The 19,970-nt window shown below is 47.1% G+C and overlaps 1 protein-coding gene across 5 annotated transcripts in view; it reads right to left on the reverse strand.

Moving 5' to 3' along the window:
* The window catches only part of LOC114808650 (core histone macro-H2A.1-like), a 104,077-nt gene that overhangs the window by 62,243 nt on the left and 21,864 nt on the right, over positions 1-19,970 (reverse strand). For all 5 annotated transcript variants that reach the window (XM_029056436.2, XM_029056435.2, XM_029056433.2 and 2 more), the window contains exon 2: positions 18,757-18,957. In XM_029056436.2, coding sequence (XP_028912269.1) covers positions 18,757-18,928 — 172 coding nt within the window. In that variant the 5' untranslated portion in view covers positions 18,929-18,957. The remainder of the gene's footprint in view (positions 1-18,756; positions 18,958-19,970) is intronic.

Below are 19,970 nucleotides of genomic sequence, written 5' to 3' on the forward strand. Positions count from 1 at the left end.
TCCCTAACCCCATGGATCCTTGGAAGAACAGCAGTCATTCCTGAGGTAAGAAAATAGCTTTTCCCAGCTTCGCCATTGCATGTTGAGTGACCCCAGGCAAGTCACTTAACCTCTCTGAGTCTCCATTTCCTCATCTGCAAAATGGGAAGGATGAACCCTGCCTCACCCTCCCCACCTAGGAATGTTGCGAGGATCAACTGATCGTATTAAGCACATATTGTGTGCAAGAGCATCATACATATCATAGAGAATAGTAAACACATCCCCTGCCCACAGTGAAGGTACAGTCTAGAGAATAAAACAAGATGACCAAAAACAATGATAGAGGACAAAGAGAGCACTGTGGACACTCAAGGAGGTCATTAACAATCATGCACCTTTAGTCCCACACCCGTGTGAGGTGACCTTTTCAAAGTCCAATCCAGTCCCAGGCCTTTAAGCCACCCCATGTAAGTGAAAGTGTGCACTGTAAAAGCCTCAGGCCTTGCTCATTTTAAACAATCCTTCAACCAAGCCCTTTCCCCTCCACTCCCCTCCGCTTCTGCCCACCAGGTTCAGCTAATGGATGCCAGCATAACCGCTGACTGCACTGCAGAATTCACCAGGGCTGGCTGACTTGATTTTCCAAAGGAGGAAAACGACACTTTCCTCCCTTCAACCTGCTCTCCTGGCACTTTATTCTAATTAACTTTTTTCCTCCTCTTCTCAGGCAACACAGAACCTGGTGTTTCCTCCCCCGATAGTTTACACTTCGCTGTTACACTTAACAGCTTACAGATGTTTCCCCCCAAAATGCACCTGAACCAGGGGAACCTAACTGCTGCCAGACGGTGCTTGACTGAGTGCAGTGGGTGCAGTGGGGCTCAGCCTAGCAAGCGGCCTCAGCCTTGAGGTTTGGTAGTGGTTTAGTGGCCCCATGCTGTTAGCAAGCCTAGGCCAGGGCCCGATGAGAATAGTAATAATATTAATAATGATGGTTTTTATTAAGCGCTTAGTATGTGCCAAGCAATGATAAAATAGAGGGGTGGGCAATTCCTGGACTAGGGAGGGAGGAGGTGAGTTTCTACTTTACTCTCCTAAGTGCTCTGCCCCCAGCAGGAGCTTAACTAATACCACTGACTGATTGAAGGAGCTACCTGGGCCATTGGAGAGAGGATGGATAAGAGGTAGGAGAGTCCCCATGTCAGGACGTCAGGACCCTGCTTGGGGGTGTGGAAGAAATAAAGGAAAGTCGGTGCTCACAGCCTACACCAGGTGATGCCTTCTTTGAGCCCATCGCATCCAACAACCAGAATCTTGAAAGAATGCAAGTGGAGATCTCACTGGCAATGCTGCCTGGACAGCAGCTCGGCCAGGAGATTTTTCTGGGGCTAGGGGAGGGGCCGGGGCCAGGGCAAAGGATGGCTCAGAGGCAGCTTCCGGGGCTGGGAGTGGTGGAGTTCCACGGGCAGGTCAGGGAACAATGAGGGTGGATCTACGGGCCAGGGGTGATAAATGTGACAGAAGTGGTTCCAGGGGCAGGTGGGGATGACAAGGGTGGGTCCGGGGGCCAGAGTCCATCGCCAAGGTCCAGCCGTTGGTGCCAATAATTAGGCTTTTGAAAAAAATAGGGTTTAAGAGAAAGTGACAGTTGGAAAGTTAATCTGTGGAATACCGTTAGCCCCATGGCCGTGCAGTTATCAAGAAGCACAGGGACATTGCTTCCTTTAAAGCACGATGAAAGTTGGCCTTTAGCATTCACTCAATGTGTCAATTTACTGGGGTTTTGGAAACCAATCAAAATGACAGAATGTTGCTCCTTCCAAGCCCTATCCCTTCCCTCTGCCTCAAAGATAGACACATCATGGTTTTCATGCTTCTTGGCTTTGTTTTAGTCAAGAGTCTTTCTAGGAGCAGTCAGTCAATCTTATCAATTGAGCAGTCACTCTATCAGAGCACTGTACTAAGTGCATAGGAGAGCACAATATAACAGACACACTACTTGCCCACAACAAGTTAACTGTCTAAAAGGGGAGGCAGACAGTAATATAAATAAGGTTATACATATGTTCATAAATCCTGTGGGCTTGGGAGGTGGGGATAAATAAAGGGAGCTCGTCAGGGTGATACAGAAGGGGGTGAGAGAAGATGAAAGGAGGGCTTTGTCAGGGAAGGCCTCTTGGAGGAGATGTGCCTTCAATAAGGTTCTGAAGGTGGGGAGAGCAACTGGGAGGGCATTCCAGGCCAGAGGCAGGATGTGGGTGAGAGGTTGGCAGTGAGACAAAGAACTGTGGGACAAAGAACTGCAGTTTGGACTTCCCCACTGAGAACTCTGCCTTTCCAAGGGAATGTCTGAATTGGGGAGGGGGTGAGGAGGTGAGGAGGTGGTAAGGAGGTGAGGAGGTAGTGAGGGGACGACTCTATTTTGCAGACCCTGGATTTGTGTTTTACAAACAAACACACACAAAGGAGGTCACTCAGCTGAAGGTTAAGATCTTCCATCCAACCCCGTCTGTGCTGAGCCAAAAGCACCATTAACATTGACCCACCCCAGGCTGCTTACACCAAAGAATGACTGGTCTTGGTGCCTGGTCCAAAGCGGCAGGGGTGCAGGGCCTGGGGAGAGGGAAAACATTCAAAACCAAAGCTCCAAGCCCAGCCAGGTCAGGATTGGACCTAGACTGTAGATTCCTTGAGGGCAGGAAGTACAGGAGAGTTCTCAGTCCACTGTAAGCTCTCAACAAATATCAATAATTAACTGAATAAATATTGCTGGATGGTGTTCAGTGGACAACAGACACAACTGCCCACAATCAGACCCCACCATGCTCACTGCTCCTCTATCAGCTTCCCTTGCCGGGCCTTGAACAGCTTTCCCACCAGCCCTCAGTTTACACTTACCTTGATCCTGTACTACTGTGACCTCCATTTTGGTTATTTCCCCTCAATGATTAGCCCATCCTGAGGCCTCTGGCCCACCTCGAACCCAGAGGGTGTTGATCGGAGAGGGATGCACTGGATTCAATGCTTGGGAAAGTCTAGGCCCATTCCCAGTGCCTGCTGATCTTAAACTCATAAAAAATATTTACAAACAGTGGGAGCAAAAAAATATTTACAAACGAGAACATAAACCATGGAGCAAATATGCGTAAATTGGGCGAATTGACTATACCTAAGTGCTGAAACTGGAATCCCATTAGCACACTATAGGGATTGGCTTTTGACTTGATATAACTTGTGTTGTTGGAAATTAATTGGGAAAGCCATTTTGGAGGAGGTGGGATTTAATGGAGGGCTCTAAAGATGGGGAAAGCTGCTTGAAGCTATCCCACTCTACCTACATCTCTTAACAGTCAATCAACAGTACGGACTGCGCTTCTCGTGGGCAGAGAACATGTCTGCTAACTCTGTTGTACTGTCCTCTCCCAAGAGTTTAGTACACTGCTCTGCATATAATAGGTGCTCAATAAATACCATGGATTGATTGATCTCTTACTGTGTGCAGAGCACTGAAATAGTGCTTGGGACAGTGCAATATAATGGAATTGGTAGACATGTTCACTGCCCACATGGAGCTTACAATCCAGAGGAAAAGACAGGCAATAAAATAAAGGAGGGCTATGTTTGAAAGTGCTGTGGGGTTGAGGATGAAGTGAATATCAAATGTTTGAAGGGTACAGATCCAACTGCAAGACTGACACAGAATGGAGAAGGAGTAAGGGAAATGAGGGCGTAGTTGAGAAATACTGTCATATTTCTTAACGCCTACTAGGTGCCAAATACTGTACTATAACAGTGGGGTAGATACAAGACAATCAGATCCCAGATGAGGGAATGGAGGCACGCAGTAGTGAAGTCATTTGAGTTCACACAGCAGGTAAGCATCGTAGCCGGTGTTAGAACCCAGATCCATCCTCTTACTCCCAGGCTCATGTTCTTTCCACTAGACCACGCTGCTTCCTCGTCCAAGAGGAAGGCCTCTTGGAGGAGATGTGCTTTTAATGAGACTTTGCAAGTGGAGAAAGTGGTCATTTGGGGGAGGGAATTCTAGGCAAGAGGGAGAATGTGGGCAAAGGGTCAGTGGAGAGATAGATGAGATCCAGGTACAGTGAGTAGGTTGGCTCAGAGGAGCAAAGTAAGCGGGCTGGGTTTTCTTAGGAAATTAGCAAAGTAAGATAGGAGTGGGCAAGGTGATTCAGTGCTTTAAAGCTAATGTCCGAATTTCTGTTTGATGCGGAGGTAGAGAGCTGAAGGTTCTTGATGAGTGGGGAATCACAGACTGACTAGTTTTTTAGAACAATGATTCAGGCAGAAGAGTGAATATGGACTGGAGTGAGGAGACAGGAGACAGGGAGGTCAGTGGGGAGGCTGGTGCAGTAGTCAAGGCAGGATATAAATGCTTGGATCAACAAAGTAACAGTTTTGGATGGAAAGAAAAGGAAGGATTTTTAGCAATGTTGTGAAATTAGAACCAATGGGATTTGGTGGCAGATTGAAAATGTGGGTTAAATGAGAGAGATGAGATCAGGAACTAATTCATTCATTCAATCATATTTATTTAATCCTTACTATGTGCAGAGCACTGTACTGAGTGCTTGGGAAAGTACAATACAACAGTAAACAGTGGCACTCCCTGTCCACAATGAGCTCACAATCTAGAGTGGGGGAGACAGTCCTCAATACCAATAGATAAAATTATAGATATGTACATAAATGCTTTGGGGCTGGGAGTGGGGAAGAGCAAAAGGATCAAGTCAGGGTGTCACAGAAAGATAATGCCATGGATCCAGAGTTGTGAGACAGGGAGGATGGTGGTGCTGTTTACACTAATGGGAAAATCAAGGGTAGGACAGAGTTTGGTAAGAAGATGCAGAGTACTGTTCTGAACATTTTTAGTTTGATGTGTTAACAGGACATCCAGGTAGAGATGTTTTAAAGGCAGGAAAAAAATGAGACTGTACAGGAAGGAGGTCAGAGCTGGAGATGTAGATTGGGAATCATCCGATCTCAGGTCCTTATAAGGACCCTTCATTCAACCAGTGGTTATTATTAAATGCCTACTGAGAACAAAGCCCAAGCACAGGGGGCAGGGGGGGGAGATACAAGGATGAAAACTAAATGTAACCTTTAGTCCACATGGGCCTCACATCATCAACACCATCACCAACAGTTTTTATTGAGCATTTACTGTATAGAGAGTGCCATATTAAGTACTTGGAAGAGCACAAAAGCTTCAGAAGACACAATCCCTACTCTCATAGAGCTTGCAATCTAGCAGAAGAGCCAAACCCTTGACATTCAAATCCCTCACTCTCGCACTCCTTAAGAACCTCCTGTGATTGTCCATCCACCTCTGCAAACAGTAACTTCTTGCCGTTGACTTTAAAGCATTCAGTCAACTCACCCTCTCATTGGTTTTTAATAAAGCCAACCTCGATCTTGTCTTTCTCCCCACTGACCCTTTGTCCATGTCTTCCATGTCCTGGAACTCCCTCCCACTTCATATCTGACAATCACTCTCCCTACCATAAAAGCCTTAATACCACCTATTAAGACCTTAATAAAAGCCTACCATAATACCTCCTCCAAGAAACCTTCCCTAACTAGCTCTCATTTCTCATACTCCCTCTCCCTTCTGTGTCACCCATGCACTTATATCTGTACCCATTAAGGACTTGGTATTCACACCTCAGCCCCACAGGACTTCAGCATATATATGTAATTTATTTACATCAATGTTTCCCACTCTAAACTGTTAACTCTTATGGGCGGGGAATAGGTCTCCCAACTCTGCTGTATTGTACTATTCCAAACACTTAATACAGTGCTCTACACTCTGTACATGTTCAATAAATATCACTGATTGATCAACTTACCACTTGCTCTCCCTTTTTCTTATGGTATTTGTTTTGGGTTTACTGTGTGCCAGGCACTGTACTAAGCACTGGAGTATCAGGTTGGATACAGTCCATGTCCTACATGGGGCTCACAGTCTTAATCCCCATTTTACAGATGAGGTAACTGAGGCCCAGATAAGTCAAGTGACTTGCTCAAGGTCACACAACAGACAAGCGACAGAGCTGGGATTAGAACCTAGATCCTTCTGACTCCCAGGCCACTAGGGCATGCCGCTTCTCCAAGACTTCTGTTGCCTCCTTCCTTCCCCAGGCTCTGAGGCGCAGAACAGGGAAGGGTAGGAGAAGTCCCACAGAAGGGCCTTGCTCCTGGACTCCCACTTTGCTAAACCCAACCAACTCTAAACAGAAAAAGGGGAACAGGACAGAGAACGTGATTTCAAACCACTGATTCCAGCTGTTGGTTTTCTTCTAGCATTCTTGTATCTTAAATGCAGGCATTCTGCTTGCTTGCAGATTTACAAATCAAACAGAAAGCTCTTGCTCACATAAGGCATGCTCTGGAATCTATGTTCCTCACAAGCAGGGAGGGGTGGAAACAGACCTTTCCACACCGGTTCTGGAAGGACTTGGTGTGTCTCCTTAGGACTTCTGGGATCACTCGCCTGTCTGCTGATACATGCTCTGGCTCTAGCTAACTCTTCCTCATGCTCCCTCAAGGGACATAACATCTACTTTTATCTTATGTTCCTAAGGAACCAGAATCCAGTAGAGGAGCCCAGGATACGTGACTGAATGAGCAGTCGAGCGGAATCCCTCGGTGCGGAGAAGTGGAATGGGTTCAATCAGGGTTTTCTGCCCAAGTAGAAAACACTGCTCTACACTAGGAAAGGGGGAGATGAACCCAAGCAGGATGATCCAAAAATACAAATGCGGACAAAGGTAACAGCAATTACAGAAGTAGAGGTAGCGAAGAGAGAGCAAATAGGAGTCAATGTGAGCCAAGAGGATTAGTGCCCAGAGGTTGGGGTTGTGGGGGAAGGGAATGGAGAGACCTGAGCCCAGCTTGGAAAAAGGGGCTAAAACCTGGGATTCCAGACTGATGACAAGGCATAGAGATGCAATTCCCAAATTAAAGCTCCTTCCACTCCCTGCCCCTCACTACACTGCACTCAGTTCTACACCAGAGTTCTATTCCTCTTCCTCAATCCAGCTCATTGAGCTAGCCGGCCCACTCCCCTAGTCTGGTCCTGCCTCAGACAACATCTCCTCTACTGCCTCTGATCCTCTGACAGAAAAAAAAAAATAATGTCCACGTGGGAAATGGGAAATGGGAACATCAATTGAAAACAGAAGTCAGTGCCTGCCTAGAATCACCCATAAGGAAATGAAGGAAACACTGTGAATCTCGGGCCTGTTCCCTCCCAGTTTCGTTTGAAGTGCAGCCTCATAGGCATTCTGCACTTTGTAAGTGGACAGCCACAGGGCTTTAATTAAGCTAAACACCATCTCCTCTGTAGTAAAATTGCCATTTGATTGAGATGCAGAGATGCAAGAGGGCCAGGCAGTGGGATGGTGGGGGAGGGAGGAAAGGAGCAGGAAAGGACTCCTTTCTCAGGCCTGCTTGCTGAGAGTTTATACAAGTTACAGCTGACAATAAAAAAGACTGTGCTGTGCTTAACTGATAACATTACTCATTCGTGAGGGAAAAGGGACCTTTAAAAGAGGTGGGGGGGCGGGTGTAAAGTGGGGAGAAGGCAGGAGGAGGAAGCAAAAGATTAGGTGTGAATATGTGACTGGAGTGAAATCTTGAGCAGGAGTAATAATAATAATAATGTTGGTATTTGTTAAGCGCTTACTATGTGCCGAGCACTGTTCTAAGCGCTGGGGTAGACATAGGGGAATCAGGTTGTCCCACGTGGGGCTCACAGTCTTAATCCCCATTTTACAGATGAGGGAACTGAGGCCCAGAGAAGTTAAGTGACTTGCCCACAGTCACACAGCCGACAAGTGGCAGAGCTGGGATTCGAACTCATGAGCCCTGACTCCAAAGCCCGTGCTCTTTCCACTGAGCCACGCTGCTTCTCGAGTGAGGTGTGGAGTGTGAAACGGGCATAGTATGATCACATGACGTAGAATAAGAGAGCAAGTGTGTGACATGGAGGAGAGCACAATGGAAAGAGCACGAGGGGCTTGGAGCAAGAGTTAGGGCAAGAGGAGTGGGGTCAGGGGGAGAGAAAGAAAGGTCACAGGTGAGCAGATGATTGGTCCCTCATGTCTCCTCCAGGAAGGAATGCCCGGCCGCCCCTCCATCAAATCACTTGCCAGAGAGAGGAAAGGAAAAAGACCAACCCCGTAGATCCATCTGAGCAGGCCTGGAGATGGTTATGTTTCATCAGATGACAGACAAAGTGTCTTTGGGGAGGCTGAAGTTCTTGAATCCAGTTGGACTGATTTAGTTTCATGGGGCCTCTCCACTTGGATTTGAGTCCATGTAAATGGCAATTTTTGTCTTTCAGCCTATTTCATGTCATTTCAGACTGACAAGCTTCTCTCCTGCCTAAATAGATCTACACTGACGGGGAGATTGTAAAACTGCTTTATGGGCTCTCAATACTTTTATGGAAAAAGACCTGGAGAGAGTGTTTTTACAGAACTTCCATCCGTTACTCCTCAGTCCCTTTCCTCTGCATTCACTGCGGTTTCAATAAAAACGATATGCAGTTTTGCCTCCCCAGAGTCTTGCTATTATAAGGAAGACTCAAGAATGCCCCCTAAAATTCCTTTCAAGCCAAGCTCCACACCCCAGGAAAGCAGAACGGCACCCCACATCACCCCACCCCGAGGTAACACTGCATCTCACATCTTCACCAGATTCTGTGGCAGAGGTAAGAGCCCATCAAGAGCCCATTTATTGAGTGCTGTGTGCAGAGATCTGTACTAAGTACAATTAATACAACAGAGTTGATAGACACAATGGTGCCCACGAAGCACCCCCAGAAACATCCAAAATCCCTGATTACTCCCCAGGTAGTTTGAGCCTCATGGACGACCTCTGGCCTAACATTTTAGCAGGTCCTCAATCTTGTTACAGTTGTGCAAGGGGGAAAATCTGGTAATGTCTTAATTTGAAATGTCACAGAACAGGCAGTTGCTTAGAAAAGCCGACTCTCCCTTAGAAAAGCAGCAGGGGGACATGAAAGACTCCTGAATTTTCACATCACCACTTCCACATAATCAGTCAATCACTGGTATTTACTGAATGCTTCCTGAATAATAATGTAATAATAATAATGTTGGTATTTGTTAAGCGCTTACTATGTGCCGAGCACTGTTCTAAGCGCTGGGGTAGACATAGGGGAATCAGGTTGTCCCACGTGGGGCTCACAGTCTTAATCCCCATTTTACAGATGAGGGAACTGAGGCACAGAGAAGTTAAGTGACTTGCCCAGAGTCACACAGCCGACAAGTGGCAGAGCTGGGATTCGAACTCATGAGCCCTGGCTCCAAAGCCCGTGCTCTTTCCACTGAGCCACGCTGCTTCTCCTGAATGCAGAGCACTGTATTTGGTGGGGTGAGGGGTGAGGGGTGGAGCATCACTGGAGTTGTCTGAGTCCCAGATCGAAATTACTGTTTTGGAACTCGAATGGGTGTTCCTAAATATCTTTCCCAACCACACGAGTCAACAAGGCAGGCCAGAGGGATTAACATGGAGAAGCAGGGTGGCCTAATGGAAAGAGCATGGGACTGGGAGTCAGAAGGTCATGGGTTCTACTCGGGGCTCCGCCACTTGTCTGCCGTGTGACCTCAGGAAGGTCACTTCCCTTCCTCTGTAAAATGGAAATTGAGACTATGAGCCCCACATAGGACAGGAATTGTGCCCCACTTGATTTGTTTGTATCCACCCCAGGGCACAGCCTGGGGCATATTAAGTACTTAACAGACACCATCATTATTATGAAAGGCAGCTACCAAGCATAAACCAGGATCCCTTCTCTACAGAGTGTTCCCTTGTTTCCAGATGCTCCTGATCCTCCTCCTTTTCATCTCCCCTCACTGTTTTATAGAATTCTGAATCCCTGCCCTCTTACCATAGAAAGCCATGGGATAGCTAAAAGGTTAAGTACACTGAAAATCATCAACTCCCCCAAATTTGCTGCATTTCAACTGAAGGGCAAAAATGGAGTTTGCTCAGAAGCATAGGGGTCAAAACTAACACACGATACTATTCCCTCCCAAGGGCTCTCTTGCATTTTACCTTCCACTGCCGCATTTTGCTGGCACAAGACCAGTTTCTGCAAACGTCCGTAAAAAGCATCAGGAACCACACTCGTTTTCAAAGACTTGCAGAAGTTTTACAAATAAATGTCCTCCTAGTTGGCTATCCTGGGGAGAATGGGGCAGAGATTCTGGTGGGAGAAGATCCGAGCCTACAACCCTCACTCAACTGCAACCTCTACACACATTTGTTTTAGAAGAAAGTAGGCATGTGCTGGGGATTCCAGCTTTCAGGTTTTTTGGCTTTACGGCACTCTATTGGCTCTCGTCCTATTTATCCACTCTCTTTTTCCAGTTTTTCAGCTTACACTTTTCGTTCCCCTCAAGCTAATCTATTTCTTCCCCACTGCAGACTACTTGCTCACATCCTTCCCCATCCAACCAAAAGACCACAGCTTTCCCCTTTTCAAAGCCCTCCTGAAATCCCATCTCCTCCAGGGGTTCTTTCCCAATTAACTCCCACTTCAGGATACACTATACACAAAGCACTAAATAATTCAGAACCCCTTGTAGTATTTTTATACATCTTATATATTGTCTTACTTCCTCCTAGAAGCAACTTTCCTCCTGGCATATTATAAATGAGGGCAGAGATCATGCATATTCATTCTATTGGACTCTCCCAAGCACTTAGATAAGTGCTCTGCATACAATGATCATTTCATAATCTGCTTGCTGATTGATCAAGAGGTTTCTCCTGTCTCCCTACATCAAACAAAAACTCCACCTCACAGTCAGCTTCGAGGTTCTCCATCACCTGGCCCTGCCCTTACCTATCTGCTCTCTTCTCCTGCAACTCCTCAACTTGTTCTTTGCTTCTCTTAAGCCAACCTTTGAGCTGATCTCCCTCTTGATCATCCTACCTCCATCTCTGTTCATGCTCTTACCCTGGATTGGAACACCCTCCTTTTCCAAATCTCTAATCATATTCAAAACTCTGGCAAAACCCCACCTCCTGATAGGGTTTCCCAAATAATTTTCCAGCACCCAGAGCCATATCACCCTTCTGGCCAATCCTAACAGTTATGAACCTATTTATAACCATCCTCAGCACACTTACATGTCTAATCAATTGTACATTAAATTATTTATTTTGACTACTGTGAATATGTTTTATGTTTATGTTTTATGTTTTATGTCCATTAGAGTGTAATATCTTTGTGGGCAAGGAATGGGTCACTTCTTTATTATGCATTTCCTAAGACTGTGCACTGCCCCAAAAAGGGGTTCCATAAATACTACAATCACTACTATTACTAGGATGCAGGATATAAGCAATTTATATGGGATATAAGCAATTTCATAAATCATATGGTGGGAAATGAGTCTATACAAGTGTCATGATATAAGAGGGAGGAGAGTGAGTATCATGCCCATTTATAGATGATGACACTGACGACTAGAGAGGTCAAGTGTCTTGCCCAAGCAGACCAGGAGGAGAACTGAGAACTGTAAGCCTGTCAAACGGCAGGGACTGTCTCTATCTGTTGCCGACTTGTTCATTCTAAGTGCTTAGTACAGTGCTCTGCACATAGTAAGCGCTCAATAAATACTATTGAATGAATTGAATGAACTGAGATTAGAACCCAGGTCTCCCAACTCCCAACCCTTTATGCTCAACAGACTGGCTCCCCTTCTAGGAGGAGTGTGAAAGTACAGGATACATGGTGTTTAACAACACAGCCAAGGCTGCAGCAGAGCCATGTTCTGGTGATCCTTCATATGCTTACTCCAGATGTCTCCTAAATCCTTGATGGGAGATGGATGATTTGCACTCAGATTCAAATTGCAGAAGGACATAGACAACACAAGAGCTACTGCTGACCATCAGGATTTTATTATTCTGGGCTACTTTTCTCTGCATTCCTGGTTCCCTCATAACCATCTCTTTATCCCTTCTGTCCCCTCCCTTCCTCCTAATAATATCCTTCCCATTGAGAGTTACAGCGGTTGGTAGCTACCACCCTGTACATTTCCCTCCAGATCGGGTCAGGAGCCAGGGTTTCCCAGGCTCAACTCAGGCCAGGTCTCTGCATACTTCTCCCCAACGGTCCTCTTGGCTACCCAGGAGTCCACTGTCCACCCTAGTCCTGGCAGAGATCCACCCCCTTCCCCATGAATGGCTGAATGGCATTTTCCCCTTCTATTCTTCACCCCTTCCATAAGGCCCCAACCTATGGCCCAATCTCCAAGTAGCTTCTCCTTCCCTCTCCCCTTCTCAGCGGCACTGTGGACATTCCAGGCTTCAGATAGCCTTGAGTAGCTACACAAGTGCCCTATGTCCCTTTCTTATTGGGTGATGAGGAGAAGTAAGGCTATTCAGTGAGGTCTCACTGGCTTTAACTTATTGATTAAAGGATGATAGCACTCATACAAGGGCCTTAAAAGACCTCTGTGGTGTGAGATGAAGACTTTGCCAGAGGAAAAGGAGAGACAAAAATTCCTTTTTGGAGGGAGTCCCTGCGGAGAGGAAAGACGGCAAGAGAATTGTCTGAATATAACTAAGTGGAATGTAAAATCCGATCTTTAATAGTTCAGAAGACTGAGGTATAGAGAAGAGTGGAGGAAATGTCACTAACTCTCTTTTCAGGTACTATGGCAAAAATAAACTCCCAGGGACGTCCCCTCCCTCTCATATGAGGCACATGGTTGTTTTGCACAAAAGTGCTCAACAGACGCAACCAACACTGATAGATGGGAACTAACACGTTGGAAGTATCTATTATTGGTTTTTGTTAAGCACTTACTAGGTGCCAAGAATGTATTTAGCGTGGGGGCAGATACAAGATAATCAGGTGGATCAATAATCAGGTCGATCATAGTCTCTGCCTCTCATGGGGCTCAGCATTTAAGTAGCGGGATAACAGATATGTAATCCCCATTTTACAAATGACAAAACTGAAGGCCAGAAAAGTAAAGTGTCTTGCCAAAAATCACACTACAGGCAGGTAGCAGAGTTGGGATTAGAACCCAGATCCTCTAATTCCCAGGCCTGTGATCTTTCCACTAGGCTATGCTGCTTCCAGAATCTAATCTGAAGGGCCAGTTTCAAAGTACTGCAGGGAGGACTCAGAGTTTATGGAAGTAGGTGATCTGTTGGCTGTCACAGAATGGGGGGCTGTCAGGGGCTGGCTGACCATTTTGCTGTCCACAGAAACTAAACTTAATGATAGTTATACCTATTAATCGGTTAATGGATGCCCACCCCGTCTGACCCTCACTTACTGCAATTTGGGGGGAGTCTGTGGTTAGACACATCTAAAGCATTCCATGAGGTGGGCAGGCCCAGGAGGGATCCTGAAAAAGACAGGGCTGACACGGGCAGCGAAGCCCGCAGTGACTATTGAAGCAGCTACCTGAGCAAATAGCTGCTAATCTACAGTGCAAAACTAGAGCATCAGTGTCCTGCTAGGGATACTTCGGCTGCAAATAGATTCTGAGCATAAAATTCTTGTAGGCACCTTTCAGTGTGCTACCCACCGACGGACTTGTGTACCACTGCCCAACCGGGAACATAGCTGGAGTGAACCAGAGGCACTGCCCAAACCACTAGCACACAAATCAATCCCTTCACACAGGCTCTCAAGACCAGACTTGCTCCTAATGTGTCTGTCTCCAGTAATATTTACTGAGTGCTTACTGTGTGCAGAGCATTGTACTAAGCACTTGGAAGAGTACAACAGAATTGGCAGATCTGGTCCCTGCCCACCATGAGTTTACAGTATAGACCAGCCCTCTTTCCCACCTTCTATATTCATACTGACGGTGATGGTAGTCATTAAGCACTTACTATGTGTAAAGCACTGTTCTAAGTGCTGGGCTAGATACAAGCTAATCAAGATGGACACCTTCCCTGTCCCACTTGGGTCTCGCAGTCTTAAACCCCATTTTACAGATGAGGTAGCTGAGTCATAGACAGGTGAAGTGACTTGCCCAAGTGCACAACAGCAGACAAGCAGTAGAGCCAGGATCAGAACCAGGTCCTTCTGAATCCCAGGCCCAGGGCTCTATCCATTAGGCCATGCTGCTTCCCGCACAGACTGGGAGCCCCTCGAGGGCCAGAGACCATGTCTTAATCCCACCTTTTTGCTTTTTCCCAGTGCTTAATACAATGCTCTGCACATATGAAGTGCTTAATAAACACAAGTATTCATTCATTCAATAGTATTTATTGAGCACTTACCATGTACAGAGCACTGTACTAAGCCCTTGGAATGTACAAATCGATAACAGATAGAGACAGTCCTTGCCCTTTGACGGGCTTCAGTCTAATCAGGACTAGTAACTCTACTGTTACTATTATGGGAAGACCTGGAGAGCTGTCAGACCCTGTCAGGAGTTGGGGAATCTCCCCAGTCACAGCTGCGGTGGCTTCAGCCAAGATTTAGTACTGAGAGTCCCTGTCCCATCCTGCAGAGATCTTGCATTCTTGATAGAGACATCTTTGGCACTTTTGTTTCTCTAGACAAACTGTGGACCCCCCTTCCTTGACCCCCTTGGAGAAGCAGCGTGGCTCAGTGGAAAGAGCACGGGTTTTGGAGTCAGGGCTCATGAGTTCGAATCCCAGCTCTGCCACTTGTCGGCTGTGTGACTGTGGGCAAGTCACTTAACTTCTCTGTGCCTCAGTTCCCTCATCTGTAAAATGGGGATGAAGACTGTGAGCCCCACGTGGGACAACCTGATTCCCCTATGTCTACCCCAGCGCTTAGAACAGTGCTCGGCACATAGTAAGCGCTTAACAAATACCAACATTATTATTATTTTCTGATCTACACCAGGGCTGACCAGGCCAATGGGGAAGTCTGCCAGATGTGCCGACTGGGGAAGCACATGACACATGAGAAGCTGCCTGACACCCCTCTCCTCCTTCTGCCCTGCCCCTGAGGGCTAGGACTGGCTGGGGATCATCAACCCCTTCTGTGGGGGGAGGACCTTGCCCCATTGCTGTGCCCCTCTACCTCTGCTGTGACCAGACAATGCTCAGCGGGTATTCTCCTGCAGGAGGGAGTGCTCTCTTGGTCGTACTGGTGGAGCTGCGCAGCATCCGGGTGGCACTCTGGGACCCTCTCCAAAGTTAAGGTCTCAATCCTTGGCAAAGGCCGTCCTCTCACAAGGCAGGGATGGGGGTGCAAAGTATCGAGAGGCCTCTGGGGAGGCAGTCCTCATGGTGCTCACAAGACAATCAGAGAAATGTCCAAAGGGTCTGCTCAGTTTTGCCAGGAGCGTGCTTTCACCAGGAGACTGGCTATCACCTTGTTAAGGAATTGGAGACCTTTCTCCACCAGTGCAGATGGTGATACTGGAAAGAATTGCTCATGTATAAGTATGAGTAAACAGTGGAGGAAGATGAGACCACAGTGTGAGTTTTTTTGACTGTGGCGTTGTTTGTGTGAGAATGCAACCCTGATGCCCTTGAGAACTGGGTGCATATCCTCAAATTAGACAGAGCAGCCTGGAGGGCAGGGGGAAGTAAATCAGGACATCATGACTCAAGGCCTGTAATTTTCACCTTGAGGCACTGCGGGACCTTCATCTCCTTGTGGCTCTTCCTTTTGGTTTTCTGAGGTGACATTAAGTAGGGAGTGAAGCCTACTGGCCCTCACCAGGGAACTCAGAGAATATGAGTGAAATGCTTTGAGACAAATGTGAGAGGAAAATTTTAAGTGCCAGAAACAAAAGCAAAAAAAAAAACAAAGCGGGAGAGGAAACACTCCTTTGGACTCTTTGATGCCTTTGGAGCTTCTTCCCCTCCTATTAAGGCAGCAAATTCTCCCACCTGAGCTGCTCCGAGACTCATCACCACTAACCCAGTCCTTCGCCATCCCTCGCAAGATCATATTTGTTGTCTGTGCTTTGTTTCATCTCTTCTATGTGTCTGGCACTCTCATTCTGTGAGCCCCTTGAGGGCCATGGACATGTCTAATTGCCACCTCTCTAACCTTTTCCAGCACTTAGTACAGTGCTCTGTACAAAATCAAAGCTTTATAAATGCAATTACAAGTACTACTCGGGCCTTTCAGATTACGAAAAATGGATTGTGTGGTGCAGCCTGGTTTAAACCAGGAAAACAACCAGTTACACCGAATCCCTCCCTACCTAGCAGTTGTTGTTTGTGCTCTCTATCCTAGCATCACTAACCATGACTCATCTATAAACCCAGTGCAACACAGCAGCCAATTAAGAGAACCTCTTTAAAGAGTCCGTGGCCGGGGGGAGGGTAGAGGTGGGTATTTACAGAAGGAGTAAGGTGGCATCTTAAGTTGCAGTGACCTGCCTGTCATATGACATTGGAAAGGGCTCAGATTAGGTGAAAGTATGACAACAAAACACCTTTGGGGTTTGTTTTTGTGTTTCTAAGAAATGTGACCCTTTCTGTGTTGGGGTTTTGTGAGATCATGGTAAATTGTCCTTTCTCATTTTACATGATATAGCACTTCTCCCAGCATTATTATTATTATCATCAATCCCTTGTTAAACACTTGCTATGTGTCAAGCAGTGTAAAGGATTAAGATTAGCTCAGGAGCAGGGGGAAGAGAAGGTAGAGACCAGAACCTTCCTTCCACATCCAGGCAGCCAATGGGCCACTACATTGCTTGCTTCAAAAGCACCTTTAGGTAGCCATCACAGACAAGACCCTACCTGAATGACTGGTCTCAGGTGGCTTCCTGCCCACCTCTTCCTGCTTCCAAAGCAGAATAACAAGAAATGTGGGCCCCTGATACCAACATAGGGAGGTTGCTCTAGGTTCTTCATGCTTTCCCCTGGTTTGGCTGAGGGTATATTAAGGGTTCAGGAGAAGGCCAACCAGACACTGGCAGGATTCCAATTCTTCCTCAAAAAGCTCAGTATACAAATCATTTTTGTTTACAGTTTATTTACCTGGTGTCTTAGTGAGCCTCACATTTACATGGAAGTGGGGAAAAAAAAAATTGGTGGCATCAGCCAGTCCGGATTTGCAATGACTCTGGGAGATACTGAGCTCCTATCTTCCCTCCCAAACCCTGTCCTCTTCCTGACTTCCCTATCACTGTGGATGGTACAACCATCCTTCCCGTCTCTCAAACCTGCAACCTTGGTGTCATCCTTGACTCAGCTCTCTCACTCACCCCACATATCAAATCCATCACCAAGACCTGCCAGTCTCACCTTTTAATATTGCCAAGATCGGCCCCTTCCTCTCCACCCAAACGGCTATCTTACTGGAACAAGGCTCTCGTAATATCTCGGCTGGATTATTGTGTCAGCCTTCTCTCTGATCTCCCTTCCTCCTGTCTCTCCCCGCTCCAGTCTATTCTTCATTCGGCTGCCCAGCTCAACTTCCTGCAGAAACACTCTGGGCACGTCACTCCCCCTCTTAAAAACCTCCAGTGTTTGCCTATCAACCTCCATACAAAACAAAAACCTCTCACTCTAGGCTTTAAGGTTCTCCATCACCTTGCCCCCCCCCCCCACCACCTCTCCTCCCTTCTATTGCCCACCGCATTGGTTCCATTCCTGCCGCCCACCTCCTCACCGTTCCCCCGTCTCGCCTATCCCACCGGTGACCCTTGGCCCACGTCCTCCCATTGTCCTGGAATGCCCTCTCTCCTCACCTCCACCAAATTAACTCTCTTCCCCTCTTCAGAGCCCTACTGAGAGCTCAACTCCTCCAAGATGCCTTCCCAGACTGAGCCTCCCCTTTTCCCTCTGCTCCCTCTGCTGCCTCTCTGCCCCCCCTTCACCTCCCCTCAGCTAAGCCCCCTTTCCCTCTGCTCCTCCTCCTCTTCGTTCCTCTCCCCTCAGCACTGTGTTAGTCAGCTCATTTGTATATATTTTTATTACCCTATTTATTTTGATAATGAGATGTACATCCCCTTGATTCTATTTATTGCTACTGTTTTTGTCTGTCTGTCTCCCCCGATCAGACTGTAAGCCCGTCAATGGGCAGGGATTGTCTCTATCTGTTGCTGAATTGTACATTCCAAGCGCTTAGTATAGTGCTCTGCACATAGTAAGCACTCAATAAATACTACTGAATGGATGAATGAATGAATCAATAAGAACATCCAAGAGAGAATGAAGTGGGTATTTATCAAGCGTTTACTATGGGCCAAGTGCTCAGTGACAGAGTAGACCTAAGACAATCACAGTGGTCTTGGTTGCTATCCCACAAAGGGCTCCTGGTTTAAAAGATAGTGAGAGTTGCCAAATCACCCCCATTTTACAGACAAGGAAATGGAAGACCAGGGAGGTTAAGTGACTTGCTCAAGGTAATGTAGCTATTAAGTCCAACTAATGGTGGTTTTGTTTTTTGTTTTTTTCAAGCTATTTCCTAAGTGCTTACTATGTGCCAAACACTGTTGTGAGTGCTGGGGTAGATACAAGTTAATTAGGCTGGATACTATCCCTGCTCCACATGGAGCTCACAGTTTAAATAGGAGGGAGAATCCCCATTTTACAGTTGAAGGAACTGAGGCACAGAGAAGTGTCTTGCCTAAAGTCACCCAGCAAGCAATTGGTGGAGCTGGGGTTAGAACTCAGGTCCATTGATTCTCAGGCCTATGCTCGCTCCTCTAAGCCACACTGCTTTCCAAACTGAAAGTCCTACCACCGATGGAAAAGCTGCCTGCAGACACCATCTCCACCTTCCTTCGCTAGACTTACCGGTCAGATACTCGAGCACAGCGGCCATGTAGACAGGGGCACCGACCCCGATGCGGTATTTGGGGTGTCCCCTCTTGATGTAGCGCAGCATCCTACCCACTGGGAAGATGACTCCGGCCTTCGCCGAGCGGGAGGTTTTGGTCGACTTCTTTTTCCCACCCCGACTAGACATTCTGCTCGTCCTGGGTGTAGAAGGGCTCTCTGTAGAGACAGAAGGGGGCAGGGGAAAGGAGGAGGGTAAGACACGTATTCAGATTGCAGAAGTTCGGAGACGGGACGGGTTCCTTCCCCCCCAACGTGAGTTTGGCTTCTAAATCTGGCTGAAGCGCCACTCCGCTTCACACGCTTCTAACTTGTAGATAGACCAGGGTGGCCATCCCATCGATTCCGCCTGGTTTCCGGCCAGGCCGCACCTGGCTGGTACCTATACAGGGTCAGGTGCTTCAAGGCCTGTTCTTTCACCGTCAGCACCCAGCCAGCCTGCCAACCCCTGCCTCCAAAGTTCTGGCCTCAGACCCTGTGCCGGACTTCACGCTGACGTGATGGGGAGGGGAGACACGCACTGTTTCTGAAGCAGGTGGAGGGTTTGGGGAATCTCCCTCCCCAACCCTGGAGAATGCTCTAGGGTTGCATAAACTCTACACTTTTCTGCAATAGGCCCAGATGAAGGCATCACATCATGCTGCACGTCCGATGTCATGCTGCATATAGATTTCAGTACCACCCTTCTCCGGTCTCTACCACAGTCAGCCTCTCAAACACCACTTGGGCAACTATGTCCTACCTGCCTTTTGAGGCCGTACCTCTGGAGAGAAAACTGTAGCCTCCCAGAAACCCAAAAGCCTCTGTGTTAGAGTTCTGACACCTGACAGCAGGGGTATTTACTGACTAAGACCCTCCTCTATATCTCTCTCCTCAGAGCCAAGGAAAGCATTAAGATATGAAATAGAGAGGCTAGTGCCAGCTTCTCTGGCTTTTCTCCTTTCACTGAGCAGCTGCCAGGATACACAGCACTGTAGTAAGAGCTTGGGAGAGTACGATACAGGAAAACTGGCAGACATTCCCTTACCACAGTGAGCTTAGAGTCCAAAGGAGTTTTAGACATGTGTATGAATACTTTCCAACGGCTATCTACATTAAATATATTTCATTAAACTGAGACTTGACACCCTCAGAGATAGGAAAACTCTCCGGCAACTAATTGGCACTTTTCT

This window comes from Ornithorhynchus anatinus, chromosome Y1 (assembly GCF_004115215.2).
Source record: "Ornithorhynchus anatinus isolate Pmale09 chromosome Y1, mOrnAna1.pri.v4, whole genome shotgun sequence".
In the NCBI taxonomy this organism is placed as follows: domain Eukaryota; kingdom Metazoa; phylum Chordata; class Mammalia; order Monotremata; family Ornithorhynchidae; genus Ornithorhynchus; species Ornithorhynchus anatinus.